Genomic DNA, 24,373 nt, shown 5'->3' with positions numbered 1-24,373 from the left:
CTTTATTTCATGGTCAAAACCACATCTTACAAGTATTGTAATATATGTTTTATTGCGGCTGTATAAGTGTTAAGTATGTGTTTTTTGTATTTTTGAACAAATAAAAAAATTAAATTGTATCTAAAGGACCACCAATTTTAAATACATGTTTGTACTGAAACAATTTGTTAAAAAATAATAATTACATAACAATTATTTTTCTTATTTACAGTTACGTGCAATTGACGCAATTGAATACCAAATCGAAAAACTAATTTAATATCCACCGGTCAACATAGTGTATTCATGAACCACACCAATGGTCTATTGTAGACCTAACCTCGGTTAAGGGTACACGCTTAATTGGACTTCGCACGTGTTTGTTACAGAAACCAGCGTCGCGCTTAAAGGCGATGACGTTAACGGCCTCTGGCAGAACAAGCGGCGAGGATCGCTCTACAAGGGCATGGGCGTGCTCTGTTGTATTTCGCGGCCTAACTACCTCTGAGGGTGACGCGTATCGCCCACGAGGCGGCCCCAATTCGCAGACAAATACTAAAAGAGAACTATAACCCAATCCGAAACACCAGTGAAACAATAAATAAACTCTAAGTGTTCGTAAGCTGTAAGTGAACGCAACCTTTGCTATATTAAGTAGTGTAACGAATGGTCGATTATTTGAGACGTGAGGTGAAATGAAAGGGTCCACTAGATCGATTTGCATAGCGATGCGACGCATGCGATGCTTATTACGTGTTACGTGAGCAACGTGTTAACACAGAATATGAAAATAAATATATCAGTATATTTTAAGGTAACATAAAACGTATGATATGAATAAAATAAATGAGATATTGTGGAATAGCCTGGAGTGGGATCAATTGCGTTTAAGTAGAGTTAACATTTAAATATTTTATTTAATATAGCGCGGTATATATTTTAGCTGTTTATTCGGTAATTAAATTTATTTAAAAATATAACCATTATTATGTTATTGTTTCGTTATAAATATTGAAAATTAATACATTTACATGACGACAGAAATATGTCGAGAACGTTTTCCGTTTCCCGAGTAATATAAATATTTTTTTCAGTTCAGTAAGTTCGATGATATGCTTATTAAATCTGCTCAGTTAAGTATAAATCTTATCCTCGTTGAAATAGTTTTAGAGGAACGTGTAAAGCGAAATATTTCGCAAACGTACCGTTCAAAACGGTACTTTGAATATTATTTATAGTAAAACTATCATTATGTTTGAGTCACTCGTTTGAATTGGACATAGTAATACTATTTATTGAAATTATTGAATTAAATATAATTAGGTTACTTTAACTCTTATTTAGCAAGCTCATAGAACTTTTTATACTACTCACAATAATGTACTGTAATAATTAATTATACTTTTGTATATCAAGATATGTGTAGGGGAAAAGCCGGATAGTTGTGCCTCGTTTCAAAACCGCCCTCTTATTCAAGATGTGTGCTTATTATTTTTGTATTTAAAGTGTATATCAAAAAATAAGTTACTAAGTTACTGATTTTGAGCAAATAAATAAATATCTTATAACATCACAACAACAACAACACGGTAGTCTGTTCCTATGTTAAGCAACTGAATGCTTGTCCTATATAGGTAACAGCCGACTTTGATAGCATTTTTTTTTATAAATAAGTATAGAAATAATACAAGCAAATAAGACAGAAGCACTACAAACTGCGCCAACGGGCTAGTCGAAAGTAAATCCTGTTTTTTTTTTTACCCATAAAATTGGAATACTTGCCTATTGGGGCGAATAGTAGCTTAACGTTAAAATCCTTCAGGGGATACTTGCCACATGTGATGATAGACGCCTCCCTATGTTTTTTCTTAGCAAACTTATTAAATTTCAAAACTAAAGGCAGGGTATTTTACTATAAGTATCAAAAGTACAATTGAATAAATAGTTAATAGATTATTTTATTTATGCAGCTTAGTATACAACTTTAAATTGATGACATAGCTAGGGTGACCGGTTACTAGTTTTTCCTTTCGTGCCGTCTTCTTAAAGTGTCAGAGGATATCCCATAAATTCGGGATGCTTCATTGATTATTTTTCAGTTTTTATCCAGATCTTCGAATACAAGTGCTAAAGTATCCTCTGTTCAGTTGATTTGGCGCGGCTACACGCCTAGTTTTCGGTTACATATACTTACGAAGCATTTTGCTGTTAAGTTCTTATTTTATTGAATATAAATTACAGTGAAAAAGGTTGACAAACACCAAAAAAAGATCAGTCTTTGCTCGTCAAAGAATTTATAGTTGTGTATAGTTGCCCCAACAGTTGCTCTAGGGGCAACTATCCGCTAAAGTCAATTGGGAAGCTAACCTTTTTGAAACGGATACTTACCATTTCTATTTGCGAAATAAATAAAAACTATTTAACAATAAAATTTTATAAACAATATAATTTAACCACTATTGAAAATCTCATTATTAGAAATTTCAATTAATAGTAAAAATATTCAACAGTGATTAGTTACCAATAAAATATCAACACTCGTCAAAGTTATGTCGCGGAAGATTTTTGCTCACACAGACAAAACACGAACCTACTCCAAAATAAATGTCTTATGTGGCATCGAGACCTGCACAAGGGGACTCTTCCGACTATGATAAAACGCTAACACTATCAACAAGCCTAACAAGAAATAATGCGAAACTGAGGCATGTATTCCATCGAAGCAATTATTCGGCTTTTACCTTATATGACATTACCTTTTTTCATAGTTTTATTAGAAATAAACTATTATAAATAGTTTTCTTGTATGATAAAAACAAAAATTTGTCTTTAAATTATACAATTTTATTTAATAATTGTTAAGAATTAAATGATATTCCAATCGAATAGATTTTTGAATAGTAAAACTATGTCGAATTTTTCCGTCTTCCAATGCACGATCTGAAGATGAATAAGATCTCGTTAGACGTAAGTTTTGCAACCTACTACTTACTACCTTAAAGTACTCCCTTTAAAGTAATATAAAATTCTAGAAAATAGAAACTACTTAAGATCATATAACTTCCTAATTAAGCCGGAGATTATTTAACCTCGTTGCAATGATAATTATTTTTGTTTATGTTATGAAGTATTATAAGTGAAGAAAATAATAATATTCATTTTAGTATACGTATTATTGCTAATTTTGTTATATCACATTACATTTTGATATCAAATAGAAATAGTTTATAATACTAGAATAATTAAAGTAATTATGCCAAATCATTCGATTTATTAGTTATTTTGAAAATAAATTCCAGATTAATATTAAACCAAAGCTATAATAATTTCAATAGTAATTTCTCAAAAAAATATCCACGAAATTGTACTCTTATTTATTTTTATATCTAAACTAACAAGATCTATTATGATACTACTCTTCTCCGTATGGTTTTCCTATAAATGATTTAATTTTTTGTATTTAATTAGTTCCTAATGTAATGGCCTAGTTGATAATTATATAATTATAAAATAACTTTTATATTCTAGTCAATTATTGATGAAGTCCCTGGATATATTTATCAGTATAAGGATCAATTATTTAATACTTAAAGTTAATTAGTTGTTTAATTTAAATAGTTACATTCATTGTCTATGTAACTAGCTTTCAATTGATAACATCTTATTCGTATGTAAATATACAAATATATTTAAAACTTAATGTAGATGTATCTTCATTCACAGCACATTCATATACATAATAAGTATGATTATGGTACATCTAAAACTATTCTATATATGACTTATTTTTAGGAACATTTATTACTGTGGGTATATTACATTTTTTGTTGTATGGAACCTACACAATAATGATTTTCATCACGGAAAGTAAAAGTAGCCAAGAAATAAGCAAAAGAGCAAATTTACAAAATAAAATTCCACAAAAACTTTGCTGACGTAGCTCTTTTATTTTTCCGTCTTAGTTTGTCTTTTTACAGACAAGCACCGGTTTAAAATAATATAATTGTGGTATGTTTCTTTATATATATGATGAAGCAAAGATATTTTTACGTTTTATTTTACGAAATCATTTTTATATTCTAAGAAAACGTTACAGAATTAAGCTCATTTAAATAAGAAAATACAAGTGTAATGAAAGTTTGAGTTCGTAATCTGGAGTCTTATATCAAAATAAAACTAGTCTAACAAAGTACTGAGAGCAATTTATGACTGCGGAATAACATTGTATAACATATACCATGCTTTTGTAAAAATCAAAACGTTAGTTATGTTCATAGAATTTGTAAAACAAGCCTGTTTCGTACAAACAATTGAGCGAATGGAGATGTCATCTATCACTGAAAATGTTTTATAATATATTGTATACATAGGCTTAGACTTCACAAATTATAGAACACCAAACATATTCGATATTGCACATTTTCACCTAGTCTTATGTGTATCGATAACAATAATTTATTTATAAAATAATCGTAGTACATTGTATAAACATTAGTCGACACATTCGTTATTATTATCTAATAAAAATTCAATTTATACATACATAAGTATTCAACTGTATTACAAGAGTAAACTATTTATATTGATGCACTTATTAAAGTGATGACTGTGATATACTCTTAAATAAATTATAGAAAATGGCATTAGTGAAACCTATTAAATAAATACAATGCAGTTTTATTTATATTTTCTCATACTTTAGTTCATTATAAAAAAACATCGACGAATTGCTATTTTACGTGCGAAAAAAATCACAAACAAAAAACCATACTTAAAAAGAGTAGACCCTGGAAGACAAAACAAATACGCATAGAGAAGATATTTGAAATTTCGAATTAAATGTTAGTACGATATTAGATTAGTAGTTACATACAATCTAGAGAAAAACTTCACCCATTCGCTTCTTGGATGAAAATTATTTTATATTTATTTTAGTATATTAGAAAAATAATCGCGAAAGGGTTGCCTAAAAATCCTGATCTGGCTGTAGATATTTAAGTCAGAATTGAAAAATTTATTTTTTATGAAAAATGCACCTACGAGCTTAAAAAATAAATTTCATACCTACTAACAGTACAAAGCCCGTAGAAAATACAGTCGTTGGGTTTTTTTTTTAGTTTTCTGGCATAACTACTGGGTGGTAGGTATAAACAGGTATTTAATATATATAGTTCTAGTTACTTTCACCCACATGTTTAATTAATAAATTTAATATCAAAATAAGCGCTGTTTCATTTCGAAGACGATGACATGATTCCCTACTAAGTCTGATTTAAATGGTGGTTGTCGAATATAATATAGCCTGGTCAAGAATTTTACAGCCCTTTTGCGCGATTTATCTTTAACATAATAAAGAAGATAATTATTTAATTTTTATCCACTAAGCAGATGGGTGAAGATCACGTCTAGTTCGTATCTTAGACTATCTCAAAAAAGTTCAAAGTTTGAATTTTATCTCTATAGTATGGGGCATTTTCGGAGTTACTCAAGCGCGTCAGAATAACATCAGTAAAAAGCTATGTTTTGATTTATATTTTTTGTTGATACGATAATATGTGATCTTTGTATTTCCGAAAAAATATCAATAATTTAGAGAACAAATCAATATGCTAGTGCATTAATTTGAACTTTGTTATAAAAAACATAATTTCCTGCATTTTTCGAAATTTTAAACCTACAAAGCCTTGAATATATTTTGAAACTTTAAAATTTAATAATGACTTGAAAGTTGAAACCACCGGGGGCAGCTAGTTAATTACATTTGTATAAGCTTAGAACATTTTTACCATTACAGCACTCCGAAGCCTGTACCTAATCATTGATCAAGAGTAAGTACCTATATACATGTGTTTATTACGTATTACAAACTGTTTAATTAACAATTAACATAAATAGCAGTTGATTACTTGCTTATGTTGAATGTATCTAAGAGGGTTTCGTTATCTCAAACTATATTGCCAAACTGCTAACGATACCTATATACTCACGACACAGTAATGTAATATTCATTAGAATTATATTACTATTTTATTTAATTGTCAACCGACTTCCAAAAAAGGAGGAGGTTCTCAATTCGACTGTATTTTTTTTATGTATGTTACATCAGAACTTTTGACTGTGTGGATTTCGACAATTTTTTTTTAATCGTAAGGTGGTGTGTGTCAATTGGCCCCATTTAAATTTATTTGAGATCTAACAACTACTTTTCGAGTTATATCTAATAATGCGTTTTCACTTGACGCTTTCTTCGTCGACCTACGTTGTATTATACCGCATAACTTTCTAGTGGATATACCGATTTTGATAATCCTTTTTTGTTGGAAAGAAGATATCCCTAGTTTAGTACCATGATAAGGAAATCAGGATCTGATGATGGGATCCCAGAGAAAACGAAGGAAACTCTTGAAAATCCGCAATAACTTTTTACTGGGTGTACCGATTTTAATAATTTTTAATTTAATCGAAAGCTGATGTTTGTCATGTGGTCACATATAAATTTTATTGAGATCTGATTACTACTTTTTGAGTAATCTTTGATAACGTGTAGTTACTTGACTATTTTTCATCGATCTACGTTGTATTACTCGTCGATGTAATTGAAGTCGGTTTTTTTTCGTTTGCGAGCAAACACAATTATTTATTATTATTTTCAAGAGAGGTATCCGTTCACATCATCATCATCATCATCACTAAATTTTTAGAGAGTATGACAACACATTAAAAGCAAAAATACAGTAGTTACAATGATAAATGCGAAAACCTATATCATACAACTAAATTAAAGTTAAAGAAAATCACTTAAGCTAAATCATAATAAAACTTCAATGGCGTTCAAAAATTAATTTTAATGGTATAAAAATTATAAAAAAATATTATGTAGATTGGCAATGACGGCTCTGCTGTGTTTTTACGGCAGTAAAAAATATAGCCACCCCCTCTCTTCTCGTGGCTGTCGTAAGGGGCGACTAAGGGATAGCACAGTTCCACTTTCCTTTCACCTCGGAAAAAAGCCGACCGATGGCGGGATAACCATCCAATTGCTGGCTTTGAAATACACAGGTCGAAGACGGGCAGCAGCGTCTTAGGTGTGACAAAGCCAGCCCTACGGTCATCAATCCGTCTGCCCAGTATGGTGACTATGGGCAACACACACGAGTTCACGCCATTTTTGGCGCGCACTTGTGGAGGCCTATGTCTAGCAGTGGACTGCTATAGGCTGAAGTGAGATTGGCAATATGTATATATAAATAGAACCCATTTGTTACCTTAATACATACAGGGTTTAAATTACCACCACATTAAAAAAAGAATTAGCATAATAGGTACATACAGTATAAATTCATAAGTGTCCTCCTTTTTCGAAGTCGGTTAAAAATAATTGTGTTTGCTCGCAAACGAAAAAAAAAACCGACTTCAATTACATCGACGAGTAATACAACGTAGATCGACGAAAAAATAGTCAAGTAACTACGCGTTAACAAAAATTACTCAAAAAGTAGTTATGAGATCTCTATAAAATTTAAATGTGACCACATGATAAACATCCGCTTTCGATAAAATTAAAAATTATCAAAATCGGTACACCCAGTAAAAAGTTATTGCGCATTTTCGAGAGTTTCCCTCGATTTCTCTGGGATCCCATCATCAGATCCTGGTTTCCTCATCATGGTACCAAACTAGGGATATCCCCTTAACAAAAAAAAAAATATCAAAATCGGTACATCCAGTAGAAAGTTATGCGGTATAATACAACGTAGGTCGACGAAAAAAGCGTCAAGTAAAAACGCATTATTAGATATAACTCGAAAACTAGTTATTAGATCTCAAATAAATTTAAATGGGATCAATTGGCACACACCAGCTTTCGATTAAAAAAAAATGTCGAAATCGGTCCACCCGGTCAAAAGTTCTGATGTAACATACATAAAAAAAATACAGTCGAATTGAGAACTTCCTCCTTTTTTGGAAGTCGGTTCAAAACAGGACTTTGATATAGTTTCAATATACATGAAAAAATTATCTCTTATCCCAAATATCCCAAACAGTACCAAACACATTAAAATTACACTGGCATCTTCCTCTAAACGTGATTAAATCACGTCCATGTCATGTCGATATTGATTCTTGTCACTGAGAAGCAGGACCCAGCAAGCTGCGGAGTTTGCAGTTTGACTGACTGATCAAAGTGGATATGCAATGTAACAATATTGAATATCAAGTCTGAGTGTCCCGAATATAATTTAAAAGGTTGTTATTTTACTTTATCTACTGTATTGCGCTTATTATTATGAATTATTCAGAGTAAAGTGGATTTTATTTCAGAAATTCTGGAAGGCAGAATTATGTTCATTAATAAATGTAACTAACACGGTGGGTAAATGGGTAATGCGGTAGTCTTTCACTTAAAATAGGCTCTTGTTTGTCTTAAAACTCTCTATTTAACCTTTTCGCGAGCATTTGCAAGATATTTACAGAAAAACGTGTTTAAATGTTTCGCCAAAATTTATAAATGACTCGGAGTTTTGAGAATCATATCAAGTATATAAGGGGGATAAAAGTATCTGGTAATTTTTAAGAATAAGTTTTAGAGGTGATTAAATGTCAAAAATAAAAGGTTATAATTTTAATACCAACCGCGAAAGTCTCATACTCACTCCAGCTCCGAGGCTACTTAATAATTAATAATAATTAACGCAGCCATTACCGAACTGCCTCATCCGAACTATACTAATATAACATATATTCATATAACATATATTCGTAGCGTATTTTAAACTAAACGTCTTGTGCAATTTTACACACAATAACTCGTAGAAAAATATATTAATGCACATATTGCTTTCATTAACTGTAATCATAACAAGATAAGTAATCATAACAAGATTTCGGAATTTATGTTTTAAACTCTATTATTACCTACTGAAAAATTAAGGTTATGTTAGAACTAATTTCGTTTAAAAAAAGAAAACAAGAAAAAAACGCATAATGAAACCATCTATATTTTACTCTAGTCTTTTTCATATATATCGCCTCTGTGTCTTATGTACGGTATAGCAGTTCGACCTCCCCCGCCGCTGTAGTCTCCCCTCCCGCGTTTTGGCCTATAATCATTTTCTATTGAATCCTTTGGCGCGAACTCTGCAATGTCATTCACTTATTATATTTTCATTTTATCATATCATCTAAATTCTAATACTTTCCTTTTATTAATCAATCAACGAATCAATAGTCGATTCATAATAAAATTAAAATATACTTAATAACGAACACTTAGTAACGAACTGTAATAAAAAAAAATATTCAATAATAAATGCGATAAAAGAATCAGGGTCAATGATAGAACAATTTCATACATAAAACAAATGTAACGAATTCAATCGCTTACTTTCTTGTGATTCTTTGAATCGGCGTCTCTTATCTCTCATTACAAATCCTTTGTAACGTCTTGTCCCTTTATCTTTATGATGATCTTTAAATGTAGCCTTTTTATTTTGCGCGGTTTTTAAAAATAAAGAGGATATCCTTTGAAAAAAATGTGTTTTTATTAATAATATAATTTTTATTTATTTAATATAATTATGCACTTTATCGTACATAAATATATAACACATATAATATATAGTTTCAAGATAGTTTCAGATTGAGTAAATACAATGGGCGAATTTATCGTTAATTAGCTTTTTGAAAAAAAAAACCTTCTATACGCACGCTTGACTTGGGGACTAAACTGGTGAATGCGTGACGAGAGCGTTACGAAAAGTATGATCGGGCGAGGCGAACGGAAGTTGATAAAGTTGAAGTTAGTAAAGGTAGAAAGAGAAAGAGTTACGTTTCGTAAGTTTCACTTCAATCGTGTGGTCTAAAGCACACTCGTTTTTTTTTTCGCTAAACTACTTTTAAGTTCAAGCGTTTCAAATACAAATGACACAAAATATAATTTATTATAAGGGCCGATTATTATCAGTATGATTTAACTGGTTTAATCCTCTTTCACAGATCCTAACTCTTTAGGCAATCTGACTAACAGACGCAATAAGGCGTACAAAAGCATCCCACTCAAAGCTTTCTCCTGTTCCAAGTAACCAGCATCAGATCTATCAAGGCCCTTACTATCACAGTTAACTTCAGTCCCCTTTAGTTGACTACTTTTTAACATATGAAGAATTTATACAAAATAGCCGACTCAGTCAGTTTCACACAAATTGATGCTATCACATTAAACATTCAATAAATTGTATGGTATAACATTTTATGATAAACTAGCTGTACCCTGCGCGCGTTGCTACGTTTTTTTTTTTTTGGTCGTACCAACTGAGAAACCTTTGCGGGCATCATGCACAACACTTTGCTGAAGATCATAACATGGTCAAATGGATAGTTTACGATTCTATAAAGGACATGCAGACAAACATTCATTATATATAGATTATTACTGGGGGTAGTGATTTTGATTATTCTTTTATATTCGAAAGCTGGTTCTTGTCATGGAGTCCCATTTAAATTTGAGCAAGATCTGAAGACTAGTGTTTGAAATAACCCTAATAATACATATTTAATTGATTTCCACTACGTTGATGAGGTATTCTCATTTTATTACTTGAACATCTAAAATTAACAAAAGTACTGTAAAGATGGTTTAGAAGAGATTTTTTTTGGAGTTTTTTTTTTTTTTTGACGTGACAACGTCTAATAAATCGTTGAACGCTCTCTGCATGCACGAAACAGGATGACTCTGCTCCCGATACGTTCATTGTCCCGTTACGCTCTTCCAGTCGATTGGCTTATGCGTCCGAGGAGATATTTTATTATGACGTTATCTCGATAAACTATCGTCCGTAAACCAACTTTACAGACAACCATTTTTTTTGTTTACATTATTGAATATAAGGAACTTGGCTGAATACATCGTAATGTATTACAACTTTTAAACTAGTACTGAGTTTGCCGTCAATAGACTAAATACATCCTAAACAAACAATTAATGTTGATTATATTACAGTCAACACACTTAGGGCAATCATGACAACATTTACATATATAATAGAGCATTATAAAACAATTTTATATACTCACAAGTTATCTATATCTTGTATGTCTGAAGTTGATAAATTACTCTCCGGATTGAGTACTAAATAAACTTTGGAATAGTCGTTAAGATCCTTGTGGGTGTGTTTATAAAACCCTTGTCCTTCATTTAATAGTTCACTTAGCGCGATTTGCGTTGGGGGTGATTTAAGTGAGTAACGATTTATATAAAACATTTCTTTTGATGGTATAATTTTATTCAATCCTTTTCGCTTATGAAACGAGGGTTGCTTTTTATCTCTATTTAATCCTTGAACGACCTTTTTTATTAGTGCAGCGAATTCATCGACATTAGTTTTTTTCGTGTCCACCGTTTGCCTTAGCTTCTGATCATCATTCCATAAAACATTATTGTCATTTTTTAATAAGACTAAACTGTTAATCTTTTGATTGTGAACTAAAACCGCCACTGTGCAGATATTGAAAATACAAATTAAAAAAAAAATTAAATCTATCAATAATACTTTCATATACTTAGATGACTTTTAAATAATATAATTTTTCCTCTTTTTTATACTAAAGATACTAAAAAACGTACATTCAAGACAGCGCAATGATAAGTATGTTTATTAGACATACAGGTGTTTTTCATGCTCTGAGTTTAGTTTAGTTTTTTCACTCTTAGTTTTTTTTTTTTGGTTTTTTGGTCCACAATATTTCATAAGACCAAGACCGTGGAATGTGAATTATTTATATTATTTATTTACTTACTTTATTATTTACCAAGTGAAACTTTCAGCTTAATAGTATAAGCATTAGTAGTAAAAAATTACACTTTTGCATTGATTTACACATTAATATTAAATAAAAAGTAATAATTGTTTTTTTTTTCTTATCATATTTTCTTTCCCCCCCTCTTTCTTTTTGAAACCCTTTAATATTTGTAAATAGACGCCCCCTTTGGATATTTCCAAATAGAATTTCATTGCTTGTAAGATTGATAAACTATTATACATAATAATAGTAGTTTTAGTCTTTAAATTAACGCTTGAACAAAACATAAAAAATGTCGATGTGCAATATTTATTGACGGGTAGGTACTGTAAGTGTGAACTGTGAGTGGGTCTCCCCACCGTGCCTCGAAGAGTACGTTAAGCCGTCGGTCCCGTTGTTATTATGTACGCCTGATAGCAATCGTTACTCATAGTAGGGAATATATCCGCCAACCCGCATTGGAGCAGTGTAGTGGATTAAACTCTGATCCTTCTACTACAGGAGAAAGAGTCCTATGCCCAGCAGTAGGATATTACAGGCTGAAGCGTACTATAAGTGAATATTCAAATGTGCTTAGTAAAAACTTCTAATTTTGACCGTACAGACATTTTCTTACTTTAGAAATTACTCATGGAATTATTAAGTAAAAGTAAACAATACATTTTGCTTACCAAAAAACGTTATAGCAATTGAAACCATGACGTTAAATCTTAAAATAAGACTCTTAAATTTTAATGTTCTTATCAACACGACCGATCAGTTTCCACGCCAATTTTCAATTCAATTAATAAACACTTTAAATGTGTTTTAGCTGTTATTAATACCTTTTAAATTTTTTATATATTTCGATAATATGAATCTGTTTTCAAATAAATTCACAATATTTTGTTTTAAATTGCATTAAGAGAATAATTAATCAATAGTCTTTAAGAAATACAAGACGTCTCCTGCGTTTTTACTCACATTAATATTGCTTACTAATACTGTTCCACCACTATGAGGCTCAGCAAAAGCTTTATAGTTTACTTCACTTCTAAATGTTACTTATAGCGTTCTAAAGTTAAAACAATTAATAAATTGGTTATTTTATAAATCGACAAAAAAAATCCTTTTGACTATATAAATATAGATTATTTTATGAAAGTATTATTTTGAATCCATGAATTACGTTCAAAAATTTATCAACAAATATTATTTAAGTTATAAAAAGGTCCATTCATTCACAGCCACGTAATTTTATGATATGAAAATGTATTGAAATCACAGATACTGAGCTTTTCAGATCTTCCATTTGTTTGCTACAAAACCGTTAGTAACGTCGTAGTATTATTTATAAGTGTGAAGTCGAATACTAACACAACAAAAATTCTGTTAATTTGTAATCATAGACCGGTCCGATTTGAATAATTTATTTCATGCCTGTTCATTCAATAATAAACTACAAAATTCTCATTGTGATACATAGAATAACGAATTGAGGAATAAATCATCAATAAGTTTCATATACAACACGGACAAAAATGTCAGAGTCAGAAGGCAGAAGAAGGTAACACTAAGGTATTAAAAATGTATTTAATAAAAGGTTAACTATATATGAACATGAAAGCAAAATATAAATTGCACTTTCGTTATAAATGGTTCTCCGTAAAATTATTGGGTTATGCATTTAGAGAAAAGCAAATGCAAATGCTGAGTGCATTCAAAGTAAAACACATAAATGGATGCGACAAAATTTCTGGCAGTAAAAGTTTTCTCGGCTAATAACTTTAACTAAAACGTGTACTTTATATAACAAGGTATCTATCATTGAAATAAAAATTTACGTTATGCAATTTTGCTATCATGGCGTTTTTGGGAGAAATTTCCTTTTATTCGAAATATGATTTCTACATACCGCAATATTCTGCATTGCAGGTTTTTGAAACGTATTGACATAAGTTAACTATTAACATTTCTACATAGTCTAGCAATATTTATACTAAAGGAACACACCACCTTTTATGACTCATTACCGTCCGTTGTATGATATTATATTTATTTTTATTGTTAACGATAGCAACTAAAAGTTTTATCTTGAGGTTTCTTTTGTAATTAAGCCAAAACATTTAATTAATAGTAAAGTAATTTAAAAATAAAAATATTGTAGGAAAAAAATCTTTAATTAAAAAATATCACTGTGTAAATGTATTTATTGTGATTTTTTTCAGCTCAAGTTAATAAGAAAAATGTACCAACCGCCGCCACTGAGATATTCTTAAATGTAGATAATTGAAGTTCTTAAATCATTCAAGGTTATCACAATAAAGCATTAAAAGTGTTCTAATTTTAACAGCAGCGTAATATAATACGCTGTAGTGACAGAATTCTGGACATGATATCCAGTAGACTGAATAGCATATACATGAATCATTGCTGTGCCGTTGCAAGTGGAACGGTGCAGCGGTGATTTGTGTGTATTGTAACATTTAATTGTAACATTTATTTGTAACATTTATTTATTTTAAAAAATTGTAATAATTCAACTAACGTAGTATGTAAGAAATATTATTTACTAACGAAAATGCCGCGTTGGCGCAACGGTCACAGCCATGGCTTGTACCTATTACGCTGGCGGTTGCGGGTTCGATCCCAGCACATGACAAACATTTGTATTGACCATACAGGTGTTTGCCGTGGTCTGGGTGTTTGTGCAGTCCTTGTGGGTCTCCCCACCATGCCTCGGAGAGCACGTTAAGCCGTCGGTCCCGGTTGTTATCATGTACATCTGATAGCGATCGTTACTCATAGTAGGGAATATATCTGCCAACCCACAGTGGAGCAGCGTGGTGGATTAAGCTCTGATCCTTCTCCTACATGGGGAAAGAGGCCTATGCCCAGCAGTGGGATGTTACAAGCTAAAGCGTAACTAAAATGAGTCACTGCTTACTTAAATAAAGAATATTATTATTAGTATTATGATTATTTTAACTTTATTAGATACATTGCATTACAAAGAGATAAAGCTATTATATTTTATAAACATAATCATATCTCAACCAACTTCAAATAGGATAACAAGATAAGCATCAGCTTTCGATTCAAATAAAAAACGTCAAGATCGGTTCACCTAGTAAAAACTTACAAAGTTTAATACAACTTAAGTCGACGAAAAAATAAGTAAATGCGCATTATTAGAAAAAACTCGAAAAGTACTTATCAGATCTCAATTATACTTAAATGAGACCACATGAGAAGCACCATCTTTCGATTTAAAAAAATCATCGAAATCGGTCCACCCAGTCAAAAGTTCTGAGGTAACATAAATTTAAAAAAAATACAATCGAATGAAGAACCTCCTCCTTTTTTGAAGTCGATTAAATAACACATTTCCTAACCCGTCGTTCGTAACAAGCGTTGTTTGCCTAGTAAACGAAAGAAAGAACCGAAATTGCGTGTATTTAATAGTTTTAGTATAACCATCATAATGGGTCTCGTCACGGAAAACATATAATATTTATTATTGGGTGGAACAGTTTCTTTTGAGTTATATCTGTTTAGAAATATTTTTCTATTACTTACACGCATATAAATCACTTAACACAGCACACTCTTACGCAACAACTCCAACCAAAATTTTCCACTTTAATTTTTTAATTTCGCTATCGATATCGATATCACGTTAAGCTATTGTTCCCAGCTGTTAGTATAAATATCTGATAACGATTGTTACTTATAGTATAATCGAAAGGAAATATATCCGCCAACACGCAGTGGAGCAGCCTGGTGGATTAAGCTCCAATCCTTCTCCTACATGTAGAGAGAGTCCTATAATAAAATTAGATTATAACTAGTAATTTAGTGAGTTTCTCACTCATTTTTATATGTAATAAATTATAACAAGAAAAATAATTAAACGGTTTTTAATGTAGGCTAAAGAATATACAATTCTTTTCAGAGGAAATTCATTAGCACGCTTTATACATTCAACTGTTCTCATTATGAATCGTTGAATTTTTTATTTGAAGGAAAATTATGTGTGTCATGTATATCCTGTATGAAACGAGCTCAGTTAAGTATTAACAAAATATCTCTTTACAGAATTTCAAAGTGTATAAAGGAAACAAAGGATTAAAACAGATTAAGTATCGTTTTAGAATTTTTAATTTATAAATTAATATGTACCTACTGGTATATCTTTCGAATAAAAGAACATTAAAATAAAAACAGAATCAATTGAACGTTATTATAAAAATATGATTATTGTATATCTTACAAAATACACGACTAAAAAATAAGATTCCCAAACGTAACTCCACTATCTAAACCTTACTTTGTAAAAATAAAGTATGTATAGCTTATCTGTTTCCTAGGCGTAATACCTAGGAAACCGCTATTCCTGAACTAATATAAAGAAATTCAATCGACATATTTAATTTTATAACGCAACAAACCTTACCTTAGAGACAAAAGTGTAGATTTTGAATTTAATCGCTTAGGTCTCACATTTACATAAGTATATATGAAATCGTTAGTCCATTACCATAAAATGTCAATCCGCTGGACGCATAAAAATGAAAATAGGCAGGGGAGATAATTTACAGTTAGTAGACGTCCGCTAAAAACGTATTTTTTTAATTGGGCCGCATTGAAGGGCTCTTACAAATTTGCATGAAACACCTTCATTTTTTGGGCTACAAGGTTGAAATTTAACAGAAAGATAGCTAATAGTTACTAGACATCCTCTGAGAACGAATTTTGTGACAAAGACCATATTAAACTGGTCTAATGGCTCTTACTAGTATTTACAAAAGTCCTTCATTTTTTGTGTGTATCCCTGTGGTGAGAAAGGTAACCAAAGCATGTGGAGGGGATTGCGGGTAGGGCCAGCAACGCACTTTCGATGCTTCTGGTGTTGCAAGCATCTAACGGCTACGGTAATCGCTTACCATCAGGTGAGCAATGGTTTGTTTGTCGACTTAGTTGTTTAAAAGAAAGTTAATAACGTCCACTAAGAATAGATTTTGAAAAATTATACCTCTAAGGTTTAATAGTTGAAAGTTTGTATGGCAAGTCCGGAATTTTTTCGAATTACAAGCATGAGATGCTTTTTTTTACTAATGTTTCATCATCATCATCATCATCATCATCATCATCATCATCATCATCATCATCATTTCAGCCTATCACAGTCCACTGCTGGACATAGGCATCCACAAGTTTGCACCAAAAATGGCGTGAACTCATGTGTATTGCCCATACATAGTCACCACGCTGGGCAGGCGGTTTGGTGATCGCAGGGCTGGCTTTGTCGCACCGAAGACGCTGCTGCCCGTCTTCGGCCTGTGTATTTCAAAACTAGCAGTTGGATGGTTATCCCGCCATCAGTCGCCTTTTTAAGTTCCAAAGTGGTAGTGGAACTGGGTTATCCCTTAGTTGCCTCTTACCACCCCACGGGAAGAGATGGGGTGGCAATATTCTTTACTGCCGTAGCCACACAACAGACTAATGTTTAAAAACTAATAAATACGTTTTTCAGCATTTGTGGACAATTTACCCTTAAAGGTATAAAATAAAGGTTGAAATTTTAAACTGAAAGTTCGTCATTTTTGAAGCTGAAAACATGTAATTTTAGACCTAACAGTGTGCGGCCCTATCGAAAAATCCGTTCTTGGTAAACGCCAACTAACTATTAACCTTTCTGTAAATTTTAAGTTCATATCACAAAAAATTAAGGACAACTATCAACTACCTCTCTGCCAAATTTCATCTTTATGCGTTCAGCGGTATTAAGATTTCGTAATGAGTGAATGACTCAATGATTTTATACGTATATTTTTTACAGTAAAGTAACTTATAATATAGACTTAGCGTGACGACAGGTTAGCGCAGCGGTCACAGCACTGACTATTGGACTGGCGGTCGCTGGTTCGATCCCCGCTCACGACAGACATTTGTATCGGCCATATAGATGTTTGTCGTGGTCTGGGCGTTTGTGCTTCTGTATTGTGTGTGTTTCCGGACCCCCGACACTGGAGATAATCCAACTGGGGGCCTTTGAGTGTGAAGCGTTTATATATTTATTTAACTTACTTTGATAGTTTTGATAAACATCTCTTATTAGTCACGACTATTACATTCATATTATTTTTGTTATGCAAATATATAGTAAAGTTTTCATCTCGCTCCTATTTCTCCGACTTGATTGACGTAAACTATTATTTTTCATTAAATTTTTTGTTCAATACCAATGATGTATAACCTATACCATTATGTATAACCTATATCACTCCTGAATAGTGTAGCTTTCTATTAGTGAAAGAATTTTCACGATCGGATCAGTATTTGCGATAATTACCCCTTACAAACAAAGTTAGAAAATTTACCTCTTTATAATATTAGTATAAATAGTATAAATAATAACAATGCTCAGCTGATCTGATAAAACTCGCTAAATATATTTATGTATTTCTTTTAAGTAAATTTTTCATGTACGAAGGGCATTTCAAATTTATTATTACTTCAAAAATTGATGCTAGGCTTTACGAAAAGCGAAAGTTACTTACTGTTGTCACCGAGTAGTATTAAGTAATAGCAGCATAGGTTAATATCGTTAGTTGACTTAACATAGGTATGAAATAATAATAATTTAAAAAGATAAAAACCGTTGCCTGGACCTTTTAAGGCTTTTATCTAAAATGCGCTCAATTGTAGCTTAATCACGCTACCGCATTGCGGCCTAAAGGTTTATTTGAGCTCGAGTTGCTCAAATATAACTAGCAACTTTTCGGAAAGATCCTTTTAAAATAAATAACTATTTCTTTTTATATTAAAGATATTACAGAAATAAATCACCCTTTAAAAATCTGTATAAGTCTCTTCTTATTGTAATGGAAAAGTAAGTCTGTTTGTCCATTACAACTTTTTAACTTGAACTTTGAAACCAGCTCTACTCTCTGAAATTAATTTCATTGTGTACAAAAATACATCAACCGACAAATCAAAGTAATATTAAGAAAGGCATATATTTTATTGATATATGACTTTCTTTCGTTGCAGCCATCCACAAAAACCAGAGAATCTACAAATATGTCGTTCAAAAAATATTGAAGAATTAGGTTCCTACATGAGGAAGGACGAATTACTTGGTCAAAACTAAACGAGCTGTAACAGTTACATTGGCTCTAAAATGATAATATTACAAACACATTTATAATACTTTAAAGTAACATGTATAAGCTGCATGATAGCTTAGTAAAAAAGGCAAATGTTAATTGGTATTTAATATTTAAAAACTAATATTGTGCGGTACATTAAGAACATATTTCTTAATTTCGAGAAAATAATTTCAATTCTAGCCCAACATTTTTAACTTATCTCGGAAATGAGTATGTAATATGTATAGTATAATTAAAAATTTCCCTAATGTTTACTGTTGAGATTTTTCGCTTTTTGGTAAAATCCGTATCCGTAGATTTACAATATTAATATAAATTAATCTTCATCGCTAAACAATCGACGGTAAAATTCTAAGCTACTAACCTTTTCTTTCTTTTTTCTTTTTACACCTGTTTAGAAAGCCTGGTTTTTACCTGTTTGCATAAAAACTTAATCATACATTAATTGATTACAATGTATGATTACAAAATTATTGTTTTGCAAAAAAAATCAGTATTTTGGTAATCAAATAATCATTATACCTATTTTTTTAAGTTCTTAATCGACATAGTGTTCTGTAGTTACTGTTCAAAAAGGCTAGAGGAGAGTCTTCGATGGCCTTATTAAAAATCATATATTAATTTACAATAAAATTAAGATATTTCAAATATTGAATAAAATTGTTTCCCTTTTTGCAAAATGAATAGCTCTAATGATTATTTTAAGCATATTCAGGGAAATATGTTTATTGCTTTATACCTTAAATAGAAATTGAAAATTCCGCATACATTTATACCATTTAAACGAATATTCCAGAAGATATCACAGTTTCAAAATTACGCGTAACCAAAAATTTATTAACAGAGATACGGTTTTGTGGCACGTCGACGTTGTGGTCTATAATACAATCGTGGTTTGCTAATATTATTATAGTTAGTTTATCGTCATCCTCTCCCATATAAATTTTGTGTAGTCTACGAAGTATGAAAGATATATCTATACTAATAATATAAAGAGCTTATAGCTTTAGAAAGTTAGAAAACTTTGTTTGTTTGTAGGGGCTAATCTTCGCAAATGCTGATTGGATCATGAAAATTCTTTCACTAACAGAAAGCTAAACTATTCAGGATTGATATAAACTGTATTTTATTGTTATTGAACAAAAAATTCAGTGAAAAATAATAGTATATGTAAATCAAGTCGGAGAAATACGAGTGAGATTTAAACTTTGCTATATATTTGCATCACAAAAATATTAACGCCCAACGAAGTGGCCACGGGTCGGCTAGTTACAAATATATTTATTTAGTTTTACTAGTTAGTGATTTTGATGAATTTTTATATTACCGTGTTACACAAATTTACAATTTAATACGTAAACAATAAATCCTATAAGTAAAAAATGCTAGGTAAATCCTTTTCAGATTATTATCTTGTTTATATTTCTAATTTTATTATTATACACATGCTTAGAATCATGCGTGTTATATTTCTTAATAAAACTTTGTTAATTGAAATTCAAGTAAATTTTTTTGATTAATCTTTAGAAAAATTTACGATGTTTATAAGGATTTTAAAATATACATATTAAAAATATACCAGCATACTCTTTGCGGACGAGCACGTGAGCGAGGGCTAATAAGGTTAAATGAGATTAATTTACTGTTTGCGCTCGAAAAAAAATGTTCAATTTAACATACAAGTATGGTTAAAATATCATGGTGATTTCTAAAACAACCTAATTAACTATTATAAAATGTATACTTTTATAGCAATAGGATATTGCTATTATAGTGATATTTATAGTAAACTAGCTGACCCCGCAAACGTTGTTTTGCCATATATGTTATTAACCCCTTAAACCCCCCCCCTTATAACTTAGGGCTATGAAAAATAGATGTTGGCCGTTTGTCAAACCTACCCGATATGCACACAAAATTTCATAAAAATCTGTCCTGCCGTTTCGGAGGACTATGGTAACTAACATTGTGACACGAGAATTATAAATAAGATATCAACTATACCTTTCTGTCAGAAACGTACGTACAAATACATTTAGGTAATAATAAAGTGCCATCATACATTTTATTTTTTCATGCTATTAGGGTGGCAAATAAGTATACGAACCGAGCAATTATTTTAGTTTTTTTCAATACTGTTCTAAGATCCCAGGTACGAAAATATAATTAGAAATAAGTGACAAATATTTGTGTATATTAATATTATGATTCAGTAACATGCCACTGCTGGGCTCTTTCCCATTTATAGGCCTCTTTCTCCATGTAGGAGACGGATTGGAGCTTAATCCACCACGCTGCTCTACTGCAGGTTGGCGAATATGTTTCTATACTATGAGTAGCGATTGCTATCAGGTGTGCATGATAACAACCGGAACCGACGACTTGACGTGCTCTCCGAAGCACGGTGGGGAGTGGAGGCAGATACATTTTCGCGCTAGTTGCATTTTTACCTTGTTTATTCCTTACTAGCTGTTTCCCGCCCGCTTCGCGTGGGGTAAGTTCGTGTCTTCGCTCCGCGCGGAATAGTTATTCTATTCGGATTGAAGAACTTGATTGCTCTAAGTTAACAGGAAAAACCCCATGCAACAATGAATCTTTAGACAAAATGACTAGATTACGAAATAGTTCGTAAGGCATTTCAATACTATCACATGTCCGCAAATGATTAATTGAAAAATCGATCTAAAAAATAAAATATAAATTATAGTTTAAAAAATCTAAAAAAACATGCTTTTACAGCTAATCGTATATATAATAAAGTTTATGTTACAGTAGTAGAAGATTGAACAATCAATCATAATTAATTACTTCAAAATAAAATTATAATAAAATTTAAGTTATTAAGAGAATAACTCAATTCATAGTAAAAAGCGTGGGGTGCTTGATATACTAAATGTAACAATTATTCTACTTGTAACTATCTACGTGCGGAAAGTTATAAAAACATAGTAAAAAAGTTATGAAAATATAGTAAAATGCACCTCATGTTTTATTTATAATACATTATTTTATTCCACTTCGTTATTTATTATAAATTTATTATTATTTTATTTATTTATTATAATTACATAAACTTAAATATATAGACAAATCACCTAAACTAATGTCATAGTTGTAATAAAAGAGCTGTCGGAGAAAATTATAAATTTTATAGATCTGCCAAACGGTAGTGAAGCACATTGGCCAATAAAGCTCCATTTATTCTTCCTTTGGGTATTTGCAAATTAATGAGTCATTCAATGGTAGTTAGACGCTATTTATTATTTTTGTGAAGGCAATTTATTAAATATTTTGTACAAAGAGATCAAACGTTTCGCTGTACCTACACGTTTTAGATCCAAAACAAAAAACACGAACTAAAAGGATTATATTAAACTTGAATTTAGACAGCGTTATAAATATAAAATGTCATAACGGAATTTTAAATTACGAAGAAATGAGCTATTCAAGTAAGCAATTTTGCGAATGAGTTACGATTAAGAGTTTATTTATGTATAAAAATAAAGTAATGTTGGTATCGTTAAAGGAAATAGCAAAGGTGGCGTCGTCGTCGTCAAGATGTCATTAACGAGTTTGCGCCTTTAGCAGGATTTCCTAACCACCGCGAATCACTCGCGATAATAATAGAAAGGTTAACAACCTCAATTCACTGTGAAGAATTAATAAAGAAATATTCAAAACATTACGTAGCATACATAAATATTATAGATTTTGAATTGAAACTTTTTTAGGCACATGTGGGTAAAATTTTTACGAATGAAACGACATGTGTACGCACGCACTTTTTTTAAACTTTTATAGTCACTATTTAACATAGAAAACAGTTTATTTACCATAATAACTGTCATAAATTATTTTCAGTTTGAGATTTTGGCCAGGTCATAAGACCGCGACGCTTGCATTAATGCAGAAATGTCGGAAGTTCAAAGTCACCATGAGAGTTATAAATAAATAAATATCTTAAACATATACGTAGGTATAGGTCGTGCGTTCCTAAAGTGGGGAACTTTATGATGTAATCATTAAAGTAAGAAAAGATAAAGTAAGCAATTTACGTTACAGGTAAAAGCCGATTAATATACCCAAGAGCCACATGTTTTTTTTTTTCAGTAAATAGACTGAATATCTATATGATACTAATAATAATACTTTATTTCAGACTAAATTCTAAGTCCATATTGGGTTAGTACAACAAAACAAAATTAAATTAAAAAATCAATAAGTACAAATAAAAATAAATAAAGTAAAAGTAAAATCAAAAATTATATTACAACCAGATTAAGAATGTTTACAATTATAGGAAATTACCGTAGCTTATAGACGCCTGCAACACCAGAAGCATCGCAAGCGCGTTGGCGACCCAATCCCCAATCCCCCCCAGGAGCTCTGATCACCTTACTCACCAACGGGAACACAATACTGCTTGAAAACAGTATTATTTAGCTGTGGTCTTCTGTAAGGTCGGGGTACTACCCCAGTCGGGCTGCTCCATATTTTGAGCAGGAAATTCCTGCTGTGCCCTACCTCAGTTAAAAATATACTAACTGATATCACTTAATTTACTATGATAAATAAGATCAAGTATCATAGTAATTTTAGTTAGTATTTTCATTGCGAAACATTACAAACTATCAAAACCATATACAGCTACATAATAAGTAGCAATTCATAACACAAAATAAAAATATAAATAAGGACGAAAGAAAAGATAAATAGGAACAGTTCAAGAAATAACTCTCAATTAAAAGAAAAAAAAATCGTGTATTTAATTGTCGTTAGTCTAGATAAAATACTATTTAAGCATTCGTTTAAAATCTTAATAATAATAGAGTTGAACGTTACTTGGCTACCAGCCATTTTCAATATGATACGCCTTTCAGTTTAAGAATCATTGAGAAGACAATGTATTAACTTAATTGACATGTATCTAATAACTTCTTCATAGTCTACCCGATAGATAAAAAGAATACCTGACGCTATCAGTATTTCATTAAGTTTAATTATAATAATAAATATTCTTTATTGTACATCATGTATAAGCTGTGTGGTTACGGTAGTAAAGAATATAGCCACCCCTTCTCTTCCCGTAGGCGTGGTGGGTGGAAGTGAAGTTGACGATGAATGAAATGTTGCCAGTACCACATCCTATTTTTAGATTCATTCTGTAAGATTCCACCTCTGGGCCTCTTTCTCCGTATAGGAGAAGGATTCGAGCTTAATCCACCACGCTGCTCTACTGCGGGTTGGCAGGTATATTCCCTACTATAAGTCACGATCGCTATCAGCTTCTTACGAGTATGATAGCATCCCGACAGCTTAACGTGCTCTCCGAAGCACAGTGGGGCGACCCACAAGCAAAGACATTCAAACCGGAAAAAAATATATTTGTACAACTACAAGTATCCATCCCGAGCAGGAATCTAACACGCAAACCGTCGGTA

At 31.4% G+C, this 24,373-nt stretch overlaps 1 protein-coding gene across 1 annotated transcript in view; it reads left to right on the top strand.

The window, feature by feature from the left end:
* The window catches only part of LOC123656224 (syntaxin-23-like), a 67,151-nt gene extending 66,664 nt beyond the window's left edge, over positions 1–487 (top strand). Inside the window, exon 5 of the mRNA XM_045591929.1 lies at positions 369–487. Within this exon, the coding sequence (XP_045447885.1) occupies positions 369–487 (119 nt within the window). The remainder of the gene's footprint in view (positions 1–368) is intronic.
* The last annotated feature ends 23,886 nt before the right edge of the window (positions 488–24,373 follow it).

This window comes from Melitaea cinxia, chromosome 1, assembly GCF_905220565.1.
Source record: "Melitaea cinxia chromosome 1, ilMelCinx1.1, whole genome shotgun sequence".
In the NCBI taxonomy this organism is placed as follows: domain Eukaryota; kingdom Metazoa; phylum Arthropoda; class Insecta; order Lepidoptera; family Nymphalidae; genus Melitaea; species Melitaea cinxia.
This window is presented reverse-complemented; position numbering and strand designations above follow the sequence as displayed.